This window comes from Marmota flaviventris, chromosome 10, assembly GCF_047511675.1.
Source record: "Marmota flaviventris isolate mMarFla1 chromosome 10, mMarFla1.hap1, whole genome shotgun sequence".
NCBI classification, from domain to species: Eukaryota; Metazoa; Chordata; class Mammalia; order Rodentia; family Sciuridae; genus Marmota; species Marmota flaviventris.
Window position 1 is genome coordinate 51163521 of NC_092507.1, and position 23221 is coordinate 51186741.

The 23221-nt window shown below is 33.4% G+C and overlaps 1 protein-coding gene across 1 annotated transcript in view; it reads left to right on the top strand.

The window, feature by feature from the left end:
* Atg4c (autophagy related 4C cysteine peptidase) overlaps nt 1-23221 on the top strand; it is a 94901-nt gene that overhangs the window by 37679 nt on the left and 34001 nt on the right. The window contains exons 5-10 of the mRNA XM_071617907.1: nt 2451-2684; nt 4930-5260; nt 7834-7904; nt 12842-12978; nt 20911-20989; nt 21645-21721. Of these exons, the coding sequence (XP_071474008.1) occupies nt 2451-2684; nt 4930-5260; nt 7834-7904; nt 12842-12978; nt 20911-20989; nt 21645-21721 (929 nt within the window). The remainder of the gene's footprint in view (nt 1-2450; nt 2685-4929; nt 5261-7833; nt 7905-12841; nt 12979-20910; nt 20990-21644; nt 21722-23221) is intronic.

Consider the following 23221-nt stretch of genomic DNA (forward strand, 5'->3'; position numbering starts at 1 on the left):
TAGTGCTTTTGGTAGTAGGGAGATTTTGACAATATTAATTCTGCCTATCCAAGAACATGGGAGAACTTTCCATCTTCTAAGGCCTTCTTCAATTTCTTTCTTTAATGTTCTGTAGTTTTCATTGTAGAGATGTTTCACTTCTTTTGTTAGATTGATTCCCAAATATTTTTTTTGAGGCTACTGTGAGTGGGACATTAAAACCATATTTTGATTTTAATTTGCATCTTTTTTGGTAAAATTGAGCATATTTTCATTTGTTTATTGGCTATTTGGATATATCTTCTATTAAATTGTCTTTGTTTTTATTTTTGATTTATGGATTTTTCTTTACATATTCTGGATATAAATCCTTATTTTGGAGATATGTATAGGAAATGCTTTTATCTACTTCATTACTTACTTTTTCACCCACTTAATGGTATCTTAATTTTTAATTTTAATATAGTCTAGTTAATATTTTTTACATCTTAAATAGTGCTCTTTGTGTTCTGTTTAAGAAATCTTTGCTTATTTAAAGATGTGATGTTTTTCTCTCCAGGCCCACTAAAGGGCATCTTGGGCTACATTGGGGACCAGGTTGTCTCCTGTAACTGTAACAGTGATATTCCCTCCTATTTATTTATTTAGTTTTTTGGTGGCAGTGGGGTTTACCACTGAGCCACATCCCTAGCCTTTTTACTTGCAACTTTCCTGCTTCAGCCTCCTGAGTTGCTGGGATTACAGGCATGACCCCTTCCCCACTCTAGCATCTTTGATGTTGATGCTGGCATTGCCCTCCCTTAATTACCACCTTGTCAAGCTCATTTCCTTGTTTGACTGTGAATTTGGTTTTAGCAATAGGGTGGTGAACTTTATGGTCCACATGATCTCCAAGGAATAAGAGCCTATGGACCACATGCCTCAGCAAGAAAAGAGATGGGGAGTGGGGGTGGGAGGGGGGCCCACCTGTTAGGGAGTTTCTGTCCTAACTCAGTCCCCCAACACAACGAGAATCTCTGCTCCTCCCAGTTCTATCCTGGACCCCCTGAAGAAGAGGAGGAGCTTAGGAAACCCCATTTTCATGTACCCTTGGTAAAGTTCACTGTATGTTTCCTAACCCCTACAGAAAAATGATTTCTCTCCAAGTTATTTCAAAGCCGTCATTTATTTGTTTATTTGTATTCCTCTATGGTTTTTTTTAAGATCAGCTCCTTTTTTTTGGTATGGATTTCATTTTAATTTGCTTGAAATTTATCTCTTAAAAATCTGTAAAATATTAGCCTTTTTTCCCCTTAGGTACTGGGGATTAAACCTAGACCTTGTGCATACTAGGCAAACACTCTATCACTGAGTTACATCCCAAGGCATTTTTATTTTATTTTAAGACAGACTTTCTAAATTGTCCCGGCTGTCCTCTAATTTGTGATCTCCTAGTAGCTAGGATTATATAGTAGCATATACCATTATTCCTATTAGCCATTTTTTATAATACCTGTTCCCCATTCTTTCTATTTTCTCCTTCTGCATATCTGATAAATCTTCTGTTAAATATTTCTTCATTCTCTGCAGTTTTTTGTTTTATATTTTCCATTACTTTGTCTCTCTGTGCTATGTTCTTTATTTCTTATTTCTGTCCTAATTATCTCCTGAGTGGTCACAATTTGCAGTTTAATTCTACACCAAGTTTTTGTATTCAGTTTTTTTTTTTTTTTTCAATTCTAGTAGTTTAATTTGGTTCTCACCTGCTCACTTTTAATAGTCTGATTTCTGTTATTTGTCCAACTTTTGATATCCTTTTGTAAATATATGCATGATTATTTTATATCAAATAATTACAGTAACTGTACTCTTTGAGGGTTTGTTTTGCAATTTGTTTTTCATCAATTTTTTCTCATAGTGAAATAATTATCATATTTCTCATGATTTTTGATTGTGGTATTAATTAATTAAGCCTCTGTATTAATAGCAAATCTTATGTTTTTGTTTCTTGGCTTTCTCATTCTTTTTTTTTCAATAATTTTTAGTTGTAAATGGATCTTTTATTTTATTTATTTATATGCTTTTTATTTGTATATCACATTTCAGAGAGCTTTAATATGAATATCCTGAGCCAAATGAGGTTAAAGATACTTTCCATTATCCTTTCATCAAATAATTGATTATATATGGAAAAGGATGTTATGGTTAATAATAGTAATATGTCTTTTATTAGTTATTTCCAGTGTTTAAAACGTTTCAGGATTCATTCTCATTTGATTTCCATAACAGCCTGATTAGGCAGAGTAAAATTAATCTTCCTTTTAGATGAGAAAAAATATTAGAAAGGTTGTTATGTAGTCTATAACTTGTGAGAAAAAATATTAGAAAGGTTGTTATGTAGTCCATAACTTAAGACAATAATGCTAATATATTGCCATTATTGATATTTCTTTGCCTAACTTAAGACTATAGTTTGTATTTTTATTTTGTAGATGAAAATAAAGTGTTACCTTCAAAATCAGCATGTACAATAGAAGATCGCATAATTGCAGGAAATGTAGAAGAATTTCGGAAAGATTTCATTTCTAGAATATGGCTGACCTACAGGGAAGAATTTCCTCAAATAGAAGGCTCATCTTTGACAACAGATTGTGGTTGGGGATGTACGTTGAGAACTGGCCAGATGCTACTGGCTCAAGGACTCATACTACATTTTCTTGGTAGAGGTAAATCAAATCTCTGTTGCTTTTAAGTGTGAGCTTCAAGCTTGCATACTCTGTAAAATTCCCTGAGGTTAGTTTTCGTGACTCCCTGATGTTTTCTAAAGTTGTAACTGACCTAGCATATTACAATTTTATTGAACTAGGCCATACATGTCTTCTATGCACACTTTCAAAATTCTTTTTTCAAATCTTTAGATAAATGTGACTGTTATTCTTGTCACTACTGTGAATTGTTAGTTCCAACTAGTAGGTTTTGGATTTTTTGGTAGTTATTATTTATTTCCCTTTTAGCATAATTCTTAGGTATATCTCCATTTCAGTAAGTCTAGGCAGGTTAATATTTGTAACTTTGGAGAATAATTAGTATCTTTTAAATCTGGAGTTTTCATCTTGGTTTATTTTCTCTTTATGTATCAATAATGCTTTGAATTTTTTATCTTCATAAATATGACTATTATATTAAGTTAATTAGGCATATTATCAATAAGATCATCATGATTAATCTTTAAAGCCTTCTAAAATGTCATTGTGTAACTTGCATCTTTTTTTCCTAATATACCACCTTCTATTAATACATTAAAAAAATTTTTTTAGTTGTTGATGGACCTTTGTTTTATTTATTTATATGTAGTGCTGAGAATCTAACCTAGTACTGCACACATGCTACCACTGAGCCTCTATTAGTACATTTTTTAATGGACAAATGTGTATATTGGAAAGAGGATTTTATTTTACGATTTAAGGCTCTTGTCTCCAGCTATTACTAAATACAATCATTTTTTTTTTTTTTTTTTTGGTACTAAGGATTAAACCCAGAGGTCCTTAACCACTGAGCCACATCCTCAGCCACAAAATTTTTCAAAGTGTTAGACAGCCAGACATGGTGGCGCACACCTGAAAGCCCAGCAATTTGGGAGGCTAGGGTAGGAGGATTGCAAGTTCAAAGCGAGCTTCAGCAACTTAGTGAAACCCTAAGCAATTTAGTAAGATCCTGTCTGAAAACAAAAAATAAAAAGGGGTGGGGATATTGCTTAGTAGTTAAGTGCCCCTGGGTTCAGTTCCCAATACCAAAATACAAAAACAAAAAAAGTGTCAGACAATATCCCTGAACTTCATTGCAAATGTTTTATAACCCTTATGTAGAGATTACTGATGAGATGATTTAGAGAGAATGTTTATTTAAGAGTTCAGTGAATAAAGCAAGGAGAAAAAAATTTTAAGCTAACCTTCTGGGATGATGTATTTGTAGTCAAGGACAAGGATTAGGAGTATTTATCATAGTCCTTACTAGATCTCTAAAGCTGTGACTTACTTTATTAACTTAAAATGACATATATATTTAGTGACTAGTTTATTAAAAACAGTAAAGTAATGGATATATTTGATTTTTAAGAACTTTTATTTTCCATGGCTTCATTTATTAAATTAGCTTCATGTATGAGAGAATTGGTATTATTCTCTAAACAATAATTAAGTTATTCTGAAGGAATATATAGAAAAAATATTTTATATAAAGTTTAAAATTTCTGTGGAAAGATTTCTCTTTTAATATGTAATCAGAACAAATGCACTTTCTAAAGATATTCATGAGTACTGTAAATGTTAGTGCATGTGCTTATTGAGTCAAGACTGGCTATCTGATAAGCAGTCTGGTAATTAAATACAGCACTGAGCTGGTAAAGAAAAGAAAAAAGAGCAAATTGCAGAATTGTACATTTGTTCCTGAGTTTAGTATTTTTCTTTTGTCTTTTTGTAGTTATTTTGATTATGGGTAATATATTCCCAGTTTAGAAAATTTGGAGATTATAGAAAAAGTCCTGAGAATAATATGACCACTCACATTTAAACATCATTGAAGAAGAGATTGTCTCTACCCATACTTTTGTTTGTTTTTCTTTTGAAAGCAGTTTCATTGGGATATAATATTCATACCATAAATTCACTCGTTTAAAGTAAACAATTTAGTGGTTCTTAGTATATTTACAGTTCTGCAGCCACTACTATAATCTATGTTTAGGGCATTTTAATCATCCCCAGAGAAACCTTACACTCATTAGCAGCCATTCCCAGTATCTCTTCATTAGCAGCTGTTTATGTACTTTCTGTCTCTCTATATTTGTGTATTTCTGAGTTTTCTGTTTTAGTTTAATAACCTGTATGACTTTAAATGCTACACATTTCTTTTAATAGAATTGTTAAAGTCTGTCTATTTAAAAGATCTGAATACCTTTCTTTGGAATTACTATAGCTTGGACCTGGCCTGATGCATTGAATATTGAAAATTCAGAGTCTGAATCATGGACTTCCCACACTGTAAAAAAAATTACATCATCATTTGAAACATCGCTTTCAGGGGAAAGAGAACCTGAAACTCCAACAATTTCTCTGAAGAAAACAATTGGGAAATGTCCTAATGATCAGGAGATGCAAAATGAAATTTTTCACAGGAAAATCATCTCTTGGTTTGGTGATTCCCCATTGGCTGTCTTTGGCTTACATCAGTTAATAGAGTATGGAAAGAAGTCTGGGAAAAGTGCTGGAGATTGGTATGGGCCAGGTGTTGTTGCTCACATTTTAAGGTAAAATTATTTAAAAGTCTTTGATCTTGTGACAGAGGTTTTCAGGCTTAGAGATACTGAATTTTACTATGCGTATATATAAATTGAAACTTTTAAAGTCTAGTATAAGAATGTTCATAAAGGAGATTTCATTTGCTAATATGCTAGTTACATTTATCTACATACAAATTTTTCATTTCTTGCTCTTGCTTTTGTTTATTGTTGCTCATAGGTACAGATATTCAAGGTCTCTTTCTAAATAAGTTCTCATTATACCACTTTATTGAAATGTTCAAAAAACTAACATCTCTTTCAATCTTAGGACATGAACAATGTTTTAGATTTTTTTTTTGTTTTTTGTTTTTTTTGGTAACCTGGGGGCTGTAATGTACTGATGGTGTAATGAAATATCAAGAGCTAAAATTGATGTTTTCAACGTTTCTTTGCACACACATCAGATTCTTGTGAATTGTAAATCTATGGCACTATTAACATTATAATTATAGTAAAAGTAAAGGGTATTCAGGATGGTTAGAAAAAAGTCCAAAGTCAAATTTCATTATACTTTAGCTTTTACATGCCATTTATTTGAATGTTACTTTTTAAAATATTGTATTATTTGTTGTATGTCCCATTGTTATTATAAACTAAATCATCAATATATCATCTAAGTGTAGTATGTTAGATTACATTTTCTCCATTTATAATCATTTTTAAATTTGAAGTTATTACAAGCCATTTTTGCATATTATAATGCTTTTTTATTTTATAGGTCATATGCTTACTGTTGAAAGAGTATTTACCTAATGTTATTTATTGGATTGTTAATGTATAAATTTTAGCTTTGTAAGACATCATGTAAAAGCCTAAACAAAAAAGCATAGTTTCTGGGCTGGGGATGTGGCTCAGGCAGTAATGCGCTCACCTGGCATGCACGGGGCGCTGGGTTCGATCCTCAGCACCACATAAAAATAAAATAAAGATGTTGTGTCCACTGAAAACTGAAAAATAAATATTAAAAACTCTCTCTCTCTCTCTTCCCCCCACCTTCCCTCTCTCTCTTTAAAAAAAAAAAAAAAAAAAAAAGCATAGTTTCTTCCCTTAAAGATATGTTCCAGGGCTCAATAAACTTTATCTGCTAAATGTCAAATAGTAAATATTTTTGGCCTTGCAGATATTATAAGGGTTCTTCTGCCCAGTATTTTTCTTTTTCACTTAATTCCTTAAAACTATGAAAATCATGCTTGCAGTATATAAAGAGGCTACAAGTTGTGTTTGGCCTATGGGCCATCATTTGCCATTTGCCAATTCATCTTTTATACTAAAGATACAGTTAAATAAAAATATTTGTATTTCCCCAGTTTGCATAATTTTCTTTTTCAGATAAGTGACTTTTTTTTTTAACACCTGCAGCATTGAGAACATTACACTCGAGATTTTTTTTTTTTGTACCTGGGATTGGGCAGACAAGGTCTCACTGAGTTGCTTAGTGCTTTGCAAAGTTACTGAGGCTGGCTTTGAACTCAGGTACTCCTGTCTTAGCTTCTTGAGCTGCTGGGATTACAGGTGTGTGCCACCACGCCCACTTTAGAGAGATTTTTTTTTTTTTAATGTGCAGTTTTACCCAATAGAATTCTAAGATTTGAGATTAAGAATTCATTTGTTCAGGTCATACATGTTTTCTTCTTCCTCTTCCCTCCTTTTCTTCCCCTCTTCCCCTTTTCCTTTTTTTTTTTTTTTTTTTTTGCCATGTTGGAGATCAAACCCAGGACCTCATGCATGGTATGAGCTACATTCCCAGCCATTTATACAGATTTGGTTGGTTTTTGTTTGTTTTGTTGTGAGATGAGATATCACTGTGTTGCGTAGGCTGGGTTTGAACATGTAAGCTCAAGTCATCTTCTTGTCTCAGCCTCCAAAGTAGCTGGAAATATATAGGCTGAGCTTCATACAGGTTTTAGAAACGAAGGGTGAAAGACTATTTAAGGAATAGAAAAAAAAAAAACTTAAGTATACCAGAGGACAAGCACAATAATTCATTCCAAGTCAGTAATTTTAAGTTAATGTGAAGCAAACCTTGAAGCACATCGTAATAGCAATGGTTAGAAAACATTTACTGTAGCCAAGTAAGTAGCTGAGAGAAATCAGTCTTGGGATGGGTAGGAGGTGAAACTGTACATTCAAGAATTTTTAAAATGTATTTTTTTATGTATGCTTTGGTGTTCTTTGAGTAATTTAGTGTAATATTCAGCTTTGTAAAATTAACCTGATTTCTGTTGATATTCACAAGTCATTGACTTTGAAGTGAATGCTGAGGAAACAGTAAAAAATGAATGGGTTCTACCTTGAGTAAGCATATAAGCTTGAGCCTCTTAATCAAGAGAACCAGTAAGTAAAAATGGGTAGAACAGGGGGAAGTTGTAGTTTCCCATGTCAGAAATCATTATCCAAATGATAGTTCTGACAGTAGACATGTAGGTTTAATAGGTAAGTCAGAAAAATGGTGGCTTTTTCCCTCCTCTTAACTAAATCTTTAGTTACCAACCAGAAATGCTATTGAGGATTTTAAAGGATAATGTTTATTATTTTTTTAGAAAAGCAGTCGAAGAAGCAAGACACCCTGACTTACAAGGAATAACTATTTATGTTGCACAAGATTGTACAGGTAAGGAATGTATAAGATACTAATTTTTAATTTTTATTTGTTTAGACCTTTCATGTATGTTTAGCTCATCTGTCTTCCCAGTTATATTATAAATGATAATGAAGGTTTAGATACCATGTGTTATACATTTTTGTTCCTACAGAACATGCTACATATAGGAGGTATTCATTAAATATTTTATTGAATATATGCTATAATTTATAATATTAAAATAAATTTTCCAAAACAAATTCCAGTATTTAAAATGACTATTTTAAAAGACTTAAACTTGAACTACATGTGTTTTAAGGAAAGAAAATTTTGCGTTTATTTTAGAGGAACTATATGTTTTTCACAGTGCTTCAGTAAATCATCTAGTAATGATATAACTATTATTTAGATTTTTTTGTTGTTTGGGGTCTTGTGTTGATCAGTGTCTATAGTAATTTTGAAACTTTGTTAGGAATGAAATAGAGTCCTTAACTTTCTAATACAATAAAATAAGCCACATCATGCTATTAAGTTTATTTTTGACAAAAAAGCAATTAAGAGAGTAAAAATATTAATGTTTTGTTAAAGTTAATTATACTACAATGATATTTAATATGTTTAAGATTACTCTAGCTATTGTAGAAAGATTGGTTGCCAAATTATATATGCATTTTTTTTTGTTGTTGTTGTTGGGGTTGGGTAACTGGGGATTGAACCTAGGGCTTTGCCAATGCAAGGCAAATGGGCTTTTCCACTGAGCTACACCCCAGCCATATACATGCATCTTTTTTTTTTTTTTTTTTTGGTGGTGTTGGGGATTGAATCCCAGGACCTTGTGCATAAGGCAGGCACCCTGCCAACTGAGCTATATCCCAGCCCCTATAGATGTAATTTTTTTGGCCTTTTGTTAAGGATAATTTCCTTTTAAAAGAAAGTCATAATTAATAGCCATTTAAAAATGAAAGTGATAATTTTTCAGATGAGCATATACATTTTGAAGGTACTGTGTTTGTTTTTCATGTAGGAGGTTTTATAAATAAAATTTGCTATGTTAAGACCTGTAAACTGGATGGGCACAGTGGTGCATGCCTATAATCCCAGTGGCTTGGGAGATTGAGGCAGGAGGATCTTGAGTTCAAAGCCAGCCTCTGGATTGGTGAGGCACTAAGCAATTTAGCGAGACCCTGTCTCTAAATGAGATACAAAATAGGCCTGGGGATGTGGTTCAGTGGCTGAGTGTCCCTGAGTTCAATCTCCAGTAAACCCGCCCCCCCCCCAATAAAAAAGACCTGTAAGTGTCAAGATGTGCTTAAATGACTAATCATAAATAGATTTATGAATTGCTTTCTGTTCTTTTATTGGTATCAATCAGCCTTGGTCTTTATTCATTATATATAGTTTCTTAATTAAGCAAACAATACAGAGTTTCTCATTATATGAGTGGTTTGTAGTAGTTCTTTAAATTTTTATTATTCATGTTTAATGGATCTTATTTATACCTCATACTTAGTGTGAGGTAATTCATGTTTTCTGTTCCCCTTCAAATATTTCTATCAAGATATTCTACAAACCCTTCATATTCATCCTGTTTAAAATGAAACTATGATTTTCCTCTGTCTTACCTGCTTTTACTTTCTATTTTCTCTTAACAGAGAGGATCATATACAAAGGTTATTTAAGGTAGAATTCACTCATTCTTGGATGTTTATTCATCATTCTTGTCTAGCCAGTCAGCAAAAGCTTTCCAGTTACTCTTTTAAAAATGTTCCTGGAATCTATTCTTTTTCCCTCTCATTGATTTAGATCATACTTTATCTATAACTTGGACCTTAACTTGATCTCCCTATCTCTCTTCCCTTTTTGATCCTCTGATCAAAAGACATTGATCATGTTCCTTGATTTAGAAAGACCTGCAACTAGTTGCCCACAAACTTTAGTCTCAGATTATCTTAGCATTTAAAGCACACAAAGTCTTGTTCAATTTGTCCCAACCTACATTTCCAGTATCGTTTCCCAACACCAGCTTCCATACTCACTACATTAATGTACTGTCAATCTTCAGGCTATTCTTAGGACACGCTACTATTGTCTCCTTTCCATGCCTCTGTGCATATTAATTGCCTCTATGTGGAATGGCCTCTGTGTTTTCTTTACTATGACCAAGATACCCAATATGAACAATTTAGAAAAGGAAGAAGTTTATTTTGGGCCCATGGTTTTAGAGGTTCAGTCCATAGTTAGTTGACTCCACTGCTCTGGGCCTGAGGTGAGTCAGAACATCATGGCAGAGCAACAGTGGAAGAAAGCTGCTCAGCTCATGGTACAGGGTGAGGGATGGGTAATGCGTGCTTGCCTGCAGGGAATCAGGGACAAAATATAATCCCCAAGGACACACCTCCAGTGATGTAATTCCTTCTGCCATACCTCACCTGCCTATAGTTACCACCCAGTAATCCATTCAGATTATTAATCTATCAAATGGATTTGTCTACCTAGTAGGTTATAGTTCTCATAATCTAACCATTTCACCTTTGAATATCCCTGAGTTGCTTAATGTATGAGCTTTTGTGGGGAATTCCATATTCCAAACCATTACACCCTTCTTATTAGAATGTCCCTTGTGAACTTTAACTTGTTCTTTAGAAACACACTTAAAGGTTATGCTTTTTCCTAATTCTCATCAGGCAGAATTAGTTTATTTTTCCTCTGTGCTCTGTAACATTTTAGAAATACTTGTGTTAAATGTTGTACTTGTGATTCACTTGTGATATTGCATTATAATTATCTGTTTCTCCTTGTAGATCAGTGATTCCTGAGAGGGTTAGAATAAGGGTATCAGAATCATTTGTGTGCCTCTGTAACAAAATTGAACTGTGTCTTAACTCTTATATTGGAGGTGGAGGAAGAACACATAAACAATTGAGCTAGACACTTTTTTAAGTCAAAACCTTGTCTAGCATAAAACACATCAGTAAATGTCAGGGCCTCAGTAAATGTGTATTCAGTGAAGATAAAAGGTAAGAGGCAATTCGATAAGGCAGAATTATTGTGACATTTTTCTAGCTTTGGTTTAGACAGACTATGGGAAATGAGGCTGGTGATAAGAAGAATTCTATAACTGATTCTAAACTTGGTATTTAAAGGAAAGTATAGGACAAAAGCAGCAGATTTTCTTTTTCTTTTTTTAAAATGTTTTACTTGTCGATGGGTCTTTATTTTATTTGTTTATTTATATGGGGTGCTGAGAATCGAACCCAGGCCTCACACATGCTAGGCAAGTGCTCTACCACTGAGCTACAACATCAGCCTCCAGAATTTCGTTATCAGCTCTTCTGAGAAGAGCGCAGAGTGAGTTTGGTTAAACTGATAGGTAGTGTGGGTGGTGAAGTGACTTTTGTGTTTTGTAAGTAGCAACTATTTGAATAAATGTATTTTGAACAAAAGTTTGTCTATATTTGTTTCCAGAAAATTCTTCTATTTTCTTTTGAACTATTCCACCTAGGCTCTCACTGCCCCCACCAAAACTGCTCTTATCAATAATTTCATCTTGGTAAACCCAGTGGTCACTTCTCAGCCCTAACATTAGTTTGCCACCTGCATTTGGTACAGTTGATGACTTCCTCCTCCTTGTACCATTTTTGTTACTTGCTTTTCAGAACATTGTTCGACAGATTTTCCTTTTACTTTCTGTCTATTCCTTCACAGTCTCCTTAGTTGGTTTTTTCCTCATTTCCTTCATCTTTAGAAGTATTGGTGTTTTAGTGCTTAGACTTTAGATTTCATCTCTGTTTCTGTCTACACTGATTTGAATATACCCAGTATTGTGACTTATCAATATAATCTATATTCTGGCGATTCCCAGATTTATAGATTCATCCTGGTACCCTCCCTAAATGTTAAACGCTCCTAACTGCCTACTCAACCTGCATGTCTATCAAGCATCTCAAACTAATCATATCTAAAACTCAATTTCCAGTTCTTCTTCCTTTGTTTCTTCTTTCTCTGGTCTTTTATGTTTTTGTAAGTGGCAACCATTTCACTCTTTTGCTTCTACCAAAACTCCTGCAAGACACCTGAGTCACACTTTTTTCTCTCTTGCATCTTAACATTTAATAGCAAGTCCTTACTTTATCTTCAGATATTTGAAACAGTCACTTTGTACTTCTTCCACATGAATGTCCCCAAACCATTCTTATTTTTACAGTGACTGCCTTTGCTCAGGCCACCATAATCTCTTCCTGGAAAACTGTAGTGACTTTCTTTATAATTGTTCTCTTTACTTCAGCTCTCACCCCTACAGTTTATTATCAACACAGAAAGCAGCCTATTAAAAAGAGTGAGTCAGATTGAGACACTCCATTCTCAAAAAAAACTTCTCAGTAACTTACTATCTCACTCAAAAACTGGTCTTTCAAGACTTCTTCTAATCTGTAATGCTGTTTCTTACTGCTGTACCCCTTGCTTGCTTCCCTCCAGAGGCATTGGCCTCCTGTTCTAAGGACATGCTAGCTGTTTCTGCCTTAGGACCTTTGTGCTTGCTGACATTTCTGTCTGGAAGGCTTTCCTTAAGTCTTGACTCAAATGTTGTTTCTTATAAGACTTTCCTGATATCTGATTTCAAAATTGTCCCCACCTTAGCATTTCCTATCCACTTTTCTTTATTTTTCGTTAAAGCACCTCCAGCATCTGACATATTTTATATTTTACCTTTTAATATCTGTTTCCCCCATTAGAGCATATATTCATAGAGGACAGGAATTTGTCTGTGTTTTACCTACTGCTGAAGTTCCAGTGCCATATAGTAGCTACTCAATTGGTATAAATTGAATACATACATTAATGAGGTAGATATTTTTAATATACCAAGATCAGATGACTGGCCAATGTGGGGGCAGGGGAATTAGGGTAAAAATCTTCTGAAAATCACTTTTCTAAAATTGAGTATGTATTCTTTATGTTTTCCTCAGTTTACAATTCTGATGTAATTGATAAACAGAGTGCTTCCATGACCTCTGATAATGCAGATGACAAAGCTGTTATTATTTTAGTTCCTGTTAGACTTGGTGGAGAAAGAACCAACACCGACTACCTAGAGTTTGTGAAGGTATGAAATAAGTGCTCAATTTTCTTAAGTCAGTTCTAGCTGATATGAAAAATATAGGTGGCCTTTCTACTAAATGGGTAGTGATGATTTTACAGTTTACATTGTAAAGTTTGATATTAGAGATTTTAAGTCTCAATATTGCAAGATCAGATATGAGTGTGTGACTGTGTGAAAAATAGAGTGGTCTCTGACAAAATGAAAATCCTTTTAATATTTGTAGCTAATCATAGAGGCACAGATATGACAATAATCAAAATGTGAAAGTGGCTACAATTCCATTATCATGATTTTTTTAATACCTTTATTTTATTTTTTAGGTGGTACTGAGGATTGAACCCAGTGCCTCATATGTGCTAGGTTAGTTCTCTACCACTGAGCTACAACCCCAGCCCCTCCATTATCATGATTTTTAAAATATGTATCTTAGTTTATTCTTTTTTGGGAAGGGATATCGGGGATTGAACTCAGGAACACTCAACCACTGAGCCACATCCTCAGCCCTGTTTTGTATTTTATTTAGATCAGGTCTCACTGAGTTGCTTAGTGCCTCGCCATTCCTGAGACTGGCTTTGAACTTGAGATCCTGTCTCAGCCTTCTGGGCTGCTGTCACTGTGTTCCTATGCCCAGCTAGTTTATTCTTAAAACTAACAAATCAGTGGTACATACCTATAATCCCAGCTACATAGGAGGCTGAGTGAGGCAGGAGGATTCCAAGTTTGAGGCCAGCTTGGACAACTTTGTAAGACCCTGCCTCAAAATTAAATCAAAAGGGCTTGAGAGGGCTGGGATTGTGGCTCAATGGTAGAGCGCTTAGGTTCAAATCCTCAGAACCACATAAAAAATAAATAAAATACAGTAATTGTGTCCATTTATAACTTTAAAAATATATATATAAATATATATAAATATATGGTGCTTAGGATGTAGCTCAAAGGTAGAGTGATTGTCTAGAGGGCAACAGGCCCTGGGTTCAGTCCCCAGTACTGCAAAAAAACAAAACAAAACAAAAAACCAAAACAAACCCAACAACAACAAACTAATATACTATTATCAAATTAATTATTGAAACAAAAACTGACTTTTCTGCCAGTACTCTGTTATAGTTTGTTTTCCTGTGCCATCATGAAGTCAGTGAGAAGTTAGATTATTTATATGGATAGAAAAATGAAGATAACATGGGAGCTTTCAAACATTGCTTTTTTCATATTAACCATTTAAAAATCTGTTATGTTTCAAAGTATGTATTTTGTTTCTTGTACCGAAAGTTAACATTATCTTGTTTTGGGCACCAAGACATTCTATTGTGATTAAATAACTCTTGAAATGTTTAGTTTCTGATTAAGATTATAGTCTTTATATTATTTTCATAGTTTCAATAAAATTCTCTATTTTTTAGGAGTCTATTTTCAAGGTCTGAGATGAAATTCTTCTTTGAATGGAGTGTTATGGGATATAGTAATGTTGAAATATAGTCATATAGTCTCTATCTGTCTTTTATGATTCAGTAATAATTTGTTCCTTACATGAAGCTAGTATTCCATATCATGGTCCATATTATAGGTGGATCATCTGTGCTCAGGCTAGACTGTGCCAGTTCAAAAAATCTGGAGCAGCTCCTTTCAATACTTGATACATGGAAGTCTTATAGCTGATACGTTGGATTTTATTTTTTTCTCCACATTTTTTATTAGTGTATTATAGTTGTACATAATGGTGGGATTTGTTGTTATATATTTGTACATGCACACAACATAGCAATATAATTTGGCCAATATCCCCCCCCATAGCAGTACCCCCTTCCTCTCCTCTTCCAGCCTCCTCCTGCTCCCTTTCCTCTGTTCTAATGATCTCCCTTAGATTTTCATGAGATCTCCCCCACCTTTCTTTTCCTTTTTCTTCTCTAGCTTTCATATATGACAGAAAGCATATGACCTTGATCTTTTGAGTTCTGCTTATTTTGCTTAACGTAATGGTCTCTAGTTTCATCCATTTTCCTGTAAATGACACAATTTTATTTTTCTTCATGGCTGAATAAAACTTCATTGTGTATGTAAAGCACATTTTCTCTATCCGTTTATCTACTGATGGATACATAGGCTGGTTCCATAGTTTGGCTGTGAATTGTGCTGCTGTATACATGGGTATGAACATATTTCTATAGTATGCTGACTTTTATTCTTTAGGATAAATACCAGGAAATGGTATAGTTGGGTTATATGGTGATTCCATTCCTGGTCTTTTGAAAAATCTCCATACTGATTTCCATGGTGGTTGTATTAATTCACAATCCCATCAACAGTGTAAAAGTGTTCCTTTTTCTCCACATCCTCTCTAACATTTATTATTATTTGGAGTCTTGATGACTGCCATTCTTACTGGTGTAAAATGATTTGCACTTGCATTTTTTTAATTGCTAATGATGTTTAATATTTTCATATATTTGTTGGCCATTTGTATTTCTTCTTTTGAAAAGTGTCTGTTTAGTTCATTTATCCAGTTATTAAGGGGGACATTTGATTTTTGGTATTAAGTTTTTTGATTTCTTTATATGTTCTGGATATTAATCCTGTTTGGAGGGTAACTAGCAAAGATTCTCTCCCATTCTATAGGTTCTCTTCTCTCTTCTCTTCACATTCTTTTTTTTTTTTTTTTTTTTTAGTTGTCAATGGACCTTTATTTTACTTATTTACATGTGGTGCTGAGAATTGAACCTAGTGCCTCACATATGCTAGGCAAACACTCTACCACTGAGCTACAACCCCAGCCCTCTCTTCACATTCTTGTTTCCTTTGCTGTGCAGAAGCTTTTTATTTTGATGCTATTCCATTTATTAACTCTTAGCATTATTTCCTGAGCTTTAGGAGTCCTATTGAGAAAATATTGCCTGTGCCTTTTTGCAGCCCTTCTAGGAGTTGTGTAGTTTCTGGTCTAAGCCCTAGGTCTTTGATCCATTTTGAGTTGATTTTTGTGCAGGGTAAGACATAAAGATCTAGTCTCAGTGTGTGTGTGTGTTTATATATACACACACACATATACAGTTTTCTCAGCACCTTTTGTTAAAGAGGTTTTCTTTTCTCCAGTGTTTGCTTTTGGTACCTTTGTCAAGGATCTTTGACGATATCTGTATGGGTTTGTCTCTATGTCTTCTATTGTGGATTTTCTTAATAGTTACCAAAACTTTGGAGGCATACTTGTTATTGATAGTAACAATACTATATATGGAGAGAACAAAAGAATCCCCCAAATATAAGTGGGGTTTTGATGTCTGACATGGGCTCTTTAATAGATATTTGAAAAATATCAAAAGTTCTGGACCACTTTACCTGGTAGGTCTTGTAGTTTTGAAACTTTTGGTTCTGGCATCTGACAAGGTCCTTCTTGCTGTGTCCTGTTGTGAAGACAGACAGACATGGAATGACATGTCAGAAGAGCAGGAGAGAAAGAATCCTTCAAGCCCTTTTTATAGCAGCATTAATCCATTCATGAGGGTGGAGACCTCACTACCTGAACAAAAGATCCCACATCTTTTTTTTTTTTTTTTTGGTTCACCTCTAGCTGAGTTCTAACCAAATTCTTTCTGTCTTCTCACTACTGTGAGAAGATTAGAGACTGATGAAATCTTGAAAGTGATTTATTTGGCCAAAGTCTGGTGGAGTGAGCTTCTGATGGCTTGCAACCAGATGTGAAGTCTTTGCTGCTTGCTGGTATTGATAGCATTTATCATGGCCACACTGCCTAATGTTCCCAAGTAATTCATGGGAGTCTGCATTTACAGTGAAACAAGCCACTTAGATTGTTGTTAAAAGTTTTCCTCAGTACCTAGCATATGGGAGTCACACAATCATTATTGTTAACTTTCATTTTTATAATACTTTCCAACTTCCAATATTAATTTATCTCATTTTACCCTCACAGTAGAAACTGGATTATTTTTATAAAATAGAAAAGATATAAAATAGTTAAGTTCAAGTTCAGATAACAAATTGGTAGCAGACCTTAGAATTTTCATTGTTTTTTTTTTTTTTTTCAAATTTTCCCCTAAAATAATTTAAAAAAAGGTTTGAAACGTAACATTTCCTTGGACATTTGTTCATTTGATTTATACCATAATCCAATAAAATGAGAGAGCAGTGACTATTGAGACATTTAAAATTTTCAATTATCAGGTAAAAGTGTCTGAAATGGTTGAGTGAAGTAGATTATATGGTAGGTGTTATGCTTGGCCAGAGGGGGTGGTTGATCAAAAGCCAAAATGAGAGCATGTAAAGAGGTGTTCTCTTAGAAGTGAAAAGGTACTGTGTCTATAGCGCTAAAAGAAAGATAATCATCAACATTTCCTCCTGTTCTTCCTTCTCCTTCTCCTCCTTTTTTTGGTGGTCAGCACTCATTTTTTTCCCTGACAAACCAATGTACGTTTAGTCTAAAATCCATTATTCAGTTCTATTTCTCATATTTATTAACCAAAGTAATTCTAGTATTTTCAGAGATGGTACCATCTTAAGCATCTGCTGCATTCTATGAAAAAGAAATTTGGTGTGTGTTCTGACAACCCCTAACTACAGGAGGTTTATTTATTTATTTATATATTCTTAAGGATTTGGAACGAGGAAAATCCAATAAGTTCTTTTTCTTCAATAAGACAAATTAGGACTTTCCTTTTTGACTGATTGCTTCATGGACACAGCTCAATAAATTCTAACTCTGTATAACTACAGAGAATAAGCTCTTTTAGGAACTGAAAAGTGTTTCAAGTTTCTGAAGAGACAGCCTTTTACTTGCAATGGCATTCTAGTTCATAATCTTCTAAGTGTTTATTGCTAAATCTGCTCTAGTCTGTTGCAAAGAAAATGTAGATATCAAGAACCAAAGTCTTCTGATGCTTGGATCCATTCTTTTTTTTTTGACGAGAGTCAGTGCTGATTTTTGCTATATATTTCCTTTTTTTCTTTTCTGAGTTATGAAAGACTTAGAACTTTCATTTCCTAGGTTCCCAGGACATAAACACTCATTTCAGCTGATCAAATTGCCTCAAGTAAGGTACCTTACTTGTAGCAAAGATTTTTATTTGGGGGATGGGGAATAGAATAGAATCCTTAATGTTAAATAACTGCATTACTATTAAGTGTTTATCTTTTTTTTTTTTTTTGGTGTTCAATTTTGTTTTCTTACTTAGTGCAGGTTAGCTAAAATAAGCTGAGATTTTAATTGAATATACCTCTTCTGTTTCATTTAATTTTTTTCAGTTCTAGTTCTTTAAAAAAAAACTTTGATATTTTTATAAGATTGAAAATATATGATGTTGTTCTTTAGTGGGTGGTTTAGTTTGTTTTATGCTGCTGTAACAATACATGAGACTGGGTAATATATAAAGAACAGAAATCTATTCTCTCACAGTTCTGAAACCAGGGAAGTCTAGGATCAAGGTGCTGGCATCTGACAAGGGCCTTCTTGCTGTGTCCTGGCATGAAGACAGACAGACACATGGAATGACATGTCAGAAGAGCAGGAGGGAAAGAACCCTTCAAGCACTTTTTATAGCAGCATTAATCCATTCATGAGGGTGGAGACCTCACTACCTGAACAAAAGATCCTACCTCTCAACACTGCTGCACTGGGGAGCAAGTTTTGAACACATGAATTTTGGAAGGGACAAAAACATGCAAATCATAGCAGAAGGTTGTTTAAAACAATGAGAACTTGGAGCAACTTAAATATTCATAATGAGGGTTTTAAGCACATTTTGTTATTTCAAAATAGAATATTTTACAGTCATTAAATGTTTTAATACATATCTATTTTTACTAATACGAAAAGAGATTCATGATAAATGTGTTATCTTGTATGTTAAAAATGATGAGCACTGGGTATTCGAATTTAGCGTAATTTATACTTTTTTTCTATATGTCTGTTTTTTTTTTCCCCCAATGACCATTTATTATTATGATAATGATGGTGGTGGTAGTGATGGTGGTACTACTTGGGGTACCACTGAGCTACATCCCCAGTCCTTTTTATTTTTTAAGACAGTGTCTCACTGAGTTGCTGGGGCTGGCCTTGCATTTGTGATCCTCTTGCTTCAGCCTCCCAAGTCATTGGGATTACAGCTAAGTGCCATTGCACCCACCCAAAACAAAATGAAACCCACCCAACCAAAACGAAAATAATTAAATTAGAATTTTTGTCCATATATACAGATGCTCCTCAACTACAGTGTGATTACATCCCAATAAACCTATTATAAGTTAAAAATGCATTTAATACTTCTAATGTAACAAACATCATAGCTTAGCAACACTATGGAACATTGTGCTAGATTTCAAGTTTAGAGTATCAGTTGTTCTCTCATGATCACCTGGCTGACTGGAAACTGTAGCTCACTACCACAGCCTAGCTCAATATTTGCTAGCCTGCAAAGAGGTTAAAATTCGTATTCTAAGTATTACTTATAATAGATATGTATAACTTTTACATCATTGTAGCTGAAAAATTTTAAGTCGGACTGTTTTTAGTTGAGAGCCATATATAAGAGAATTTTAGCTATTTAATATTTTGGAGTTTATAACATGTTTTATCATTATTAATGTTTTATAACATGTAGTTAATGCAAGAACTATTTTTAATTATCTTTTTTAGATACAAATGACAGTAGAATATATTTTGATATACATATATAAAGTATAACTTACTCTAATTAGGATTGCATTCTTGTGGTTGTACATGATTTGGAGTTTCACCGATTGTGTATTCATATCTGAACACAGAAAATTCATGTCTGATTCATTCTCCTGTCTTTCCTATTCCTACTCTTCTACCTTCTCTTTATTCCTCTTTGTCTAATCCAATGAACTTCTATCCCCTCCACCTTACTGTATGTTAGCATCCACATATCAGAGAGAATATTTGACCTTTGGTTTTTTTGGGATTGACTTATTTCACTTAGCATGACAGTCTCCAGTCCTGTCCATTTGCCATAATTTCTTTCTTCTTTATGGCTGAGTAATATTCCATTTGTGTGTGTGTGTGTGTGTGTGTGTATACAGCACATTTTAAAAAATTCATTCATCTGTTGAAGGGCACTTAGGTTGGTTCCATAGCATAGCTATGAATCTTGAATTGAGCTGCTATGTTCACAGTGATGTGGCTATGTCACTGTAGTAATTGCAAGAACTATTGATAAGATATTAATTGTTGCCTCTGGATATTTTTTAATTGACATCACTGGACATTTTTTAAAGGTATAGAGTTATTTTGCCTAGCTTAAAGAGTTTGCTTATAATAGAATATTTAATATACTGAGGGGCATATTAAATAACATATTGAGGTATGCCTGATATTTTTTGATTAGTAAAATAAATTGACTTTGGATACAATAATTATTTTCCTTAAGTTGTTTTCATTAATTAGTCTTTATGTTTATTCCAAATTAAACAGCACAAAAAAATGTGTCAAGTAAGTGAATGATTTGATTAGAAAAATGGTTTTCAGTTTGGGATTTGAAAACTCAGAAGCTTAATGAAAACAATCATGAGTTCTAAGAACTAGGTTTAGCATTTCAAAAAGTCTGATGCAAATATTACATTGGTCACCATAATGCTGCCCCAGTAACTGGAAAGCTAAGTGTTGGGGCTTTGGCAGGAATTTTGTTGCTTTAATGGGGTAACATTATCTCTGTATCTGTCTCATAGTAGGAGTTTAATGTTGTTGAACAACATGCTGATCACAATATTTAATTTCTATTAATGTTGAGTGATTTAAAGAAAGGAGAAGGCAGTTTGGAAGAAGAGATTTCAGAACATGGGGCAAATGTAATAAAAGTGGTAACTAATTGGTGAAAAGTTTGGGAACTACTAGTATTGGTAAAACAAATTGAGTTGTTTTAAATAATTATCATTTGTCTCTTGACTAACTCTTGTTTTAATTTCTTTTGGCAGGGTGTTCTGAGCCTTGAATATTGTGTGGGTATTATTGGTGGCAAACCTAAACAGTCATATTACTTTGCTGGATTTCAAGGTTAGTGATTTTGTAAAATATATCTCTTCATTTTTTTTAAGTCAGAAAGTTAATATGAGATCAGCTGGAAACGGTATAATTAACAGAGCAAAAGGAGTACCTCATACATTCATCAGTCCTGCGGTAGCCACTCATCTGTCATTTGGCTCACAGTATAATTGGGTTCTGTAAAATGTATGCTTAATTTCTGTTATTGCATAAACAAGGCATAATTTATTGGTCTCACTGAACTTCAGAAGCCATAGCTGCCACGTTCTGGCAGTTGCTATTCACATATTTACTTTTTACCAGTCTTAGTAGTGCTAGTTGATGATAAAATGACAAGCAATATGTTCTTCCTGTCAGGACAGAGAAGTGCAATACATTTTTCATATGCAAACTGTAGAATATAATTGTGTGTTTGTGAAAGTAATTTTATCACCAAAAATTAAATGACAGTCTCATCACTTTATAAAAATTCTGCTTATACAAGCATATTTGATTATGCAAAAGTTAATCTATCCTATGCAAACCTATGTTTCAGTCAATGAATATCAGTCTGGCAAGCTGTTACTCCTAGAGTTTTTTTTCAGCTGTTCTACATAGAAATTGGATTGTAAGCAGTGTAATAATAAGGTGTTTTTTGAATTACTTGTCTTCTGTTTTGTCCTTGTAGATGACAGTTTGATTTACATGGATCCTCATTACTGCCAATCTTTTGTAGATGTCAGCATAAAGGATTTTCCTCTTGAGGTACTATACATCTAGAGATAGTATTGTTTTCTTATCATATGAAGCAAACTAATTATTTAGAAATGTACAAGATAGCTATGCTTTTATTATAACAGCAAGATAGCTATGCTGTATTACAATTACAAGTTAATTTTGCCTTCTTATAAAATTATTGTCAATACAGTGGTCAAAGGTTAAATGCTTCGTTGCTGAATTTTAATTTAAAATATACTTCCTTCTTCATTTATCTTTGTCTCTAACTTATTAGATACCCAGTCTTACTAAAATAAATGATCAAGCCTCTCAGTAATTTTGTAGAAAGACAGCTAAACTGTACTGAAGAATTTAAAATGTGTTAGGTATGTTTTGTAAAAAGAAGAAGAAAGGAAGTAAAAGAGAAGGTGAAAGACTTGAGGTAAAGTGACAAAAATAAGATTATCTACTAAATTATTTAATTATTATTTACTAGTCTTAAACCTTAACCTCTAGTTTAGGAGTTTTTAGGAGCTTAGATGGAATCTAATATTTGTTTTAGCTTGTATTTTGTACCTTTTTTCCTCTTAAATTGGTCATTTTATGATCCATGTTTTAATTGAGAAAATTTTGAGAGTTCTTAAGTGTTTTCCCAGTAAATAGTTTTACAGACTAAAATAATTTTTTTAGAATATGATAATTTTAATCAATTCAACAGCATGGGTCACATGAGGGCTTGGCAAGTTGGAAATGTGGTTAAGTTTTTTGTTTTAGTAATAACTTTCTAGCTAATATTAATACTTACTAGTATTTAAGGGGTAGATTATGAAAATAAACTGCAAGATATAATCTGGTTTAGAAAGAAACATTATGATGTAATGTCACAGCCTTTGTAAATTATTTCCTCAACTAAAATATAAGCATCTTGAGGCCAGAGATCAGGTTTTCTTTTTTTCATTGTTAGCAACTTTGCTAGTTAGTTGATTTAATTGAGGTGAGACACCACAGAATTGTGCTATATGAACTGTATCATTATTCTCTCTCTCTTTGCATTGTGGTCTTGAGGCACTGATTCTTATATCTAAGTTATATTTACATTTATCTGTTCCAAACTGATAGTAGATATTTGAGATTCAGATGGAAAATTGTTCATTGCATTTTAGTATTACTTAAAATAGGCAAATTAAAAGATTATGGGTCTTGATAATTTTGGCCAATAGAGAGTGAGACACTATCTATCTAATATTTTGAGAGGTTCTGCAAAGGGACCAGGTTAGTGAATATACTGATTATGTCTAAGCAATTAAGATTAGAAAAGTTGCAGTTCATTATGGGGAGTCTGGCAACTGTCTAGGAGTGAGTCAGATTAATAAAAGCTTGAAGTAGGATAGTGGTAGTAAAAATTGAAAGAATTGATTTAAAGATTTTACTTTGATGAAATTAAGTACATTAAAGTCAGAAGAACTTATTCCTTATACACTGGAACACTAATATAGTTGATTTGATGTTATATTTTTGAGTTTCTGGAAGACTGTCTGAACCTGTATG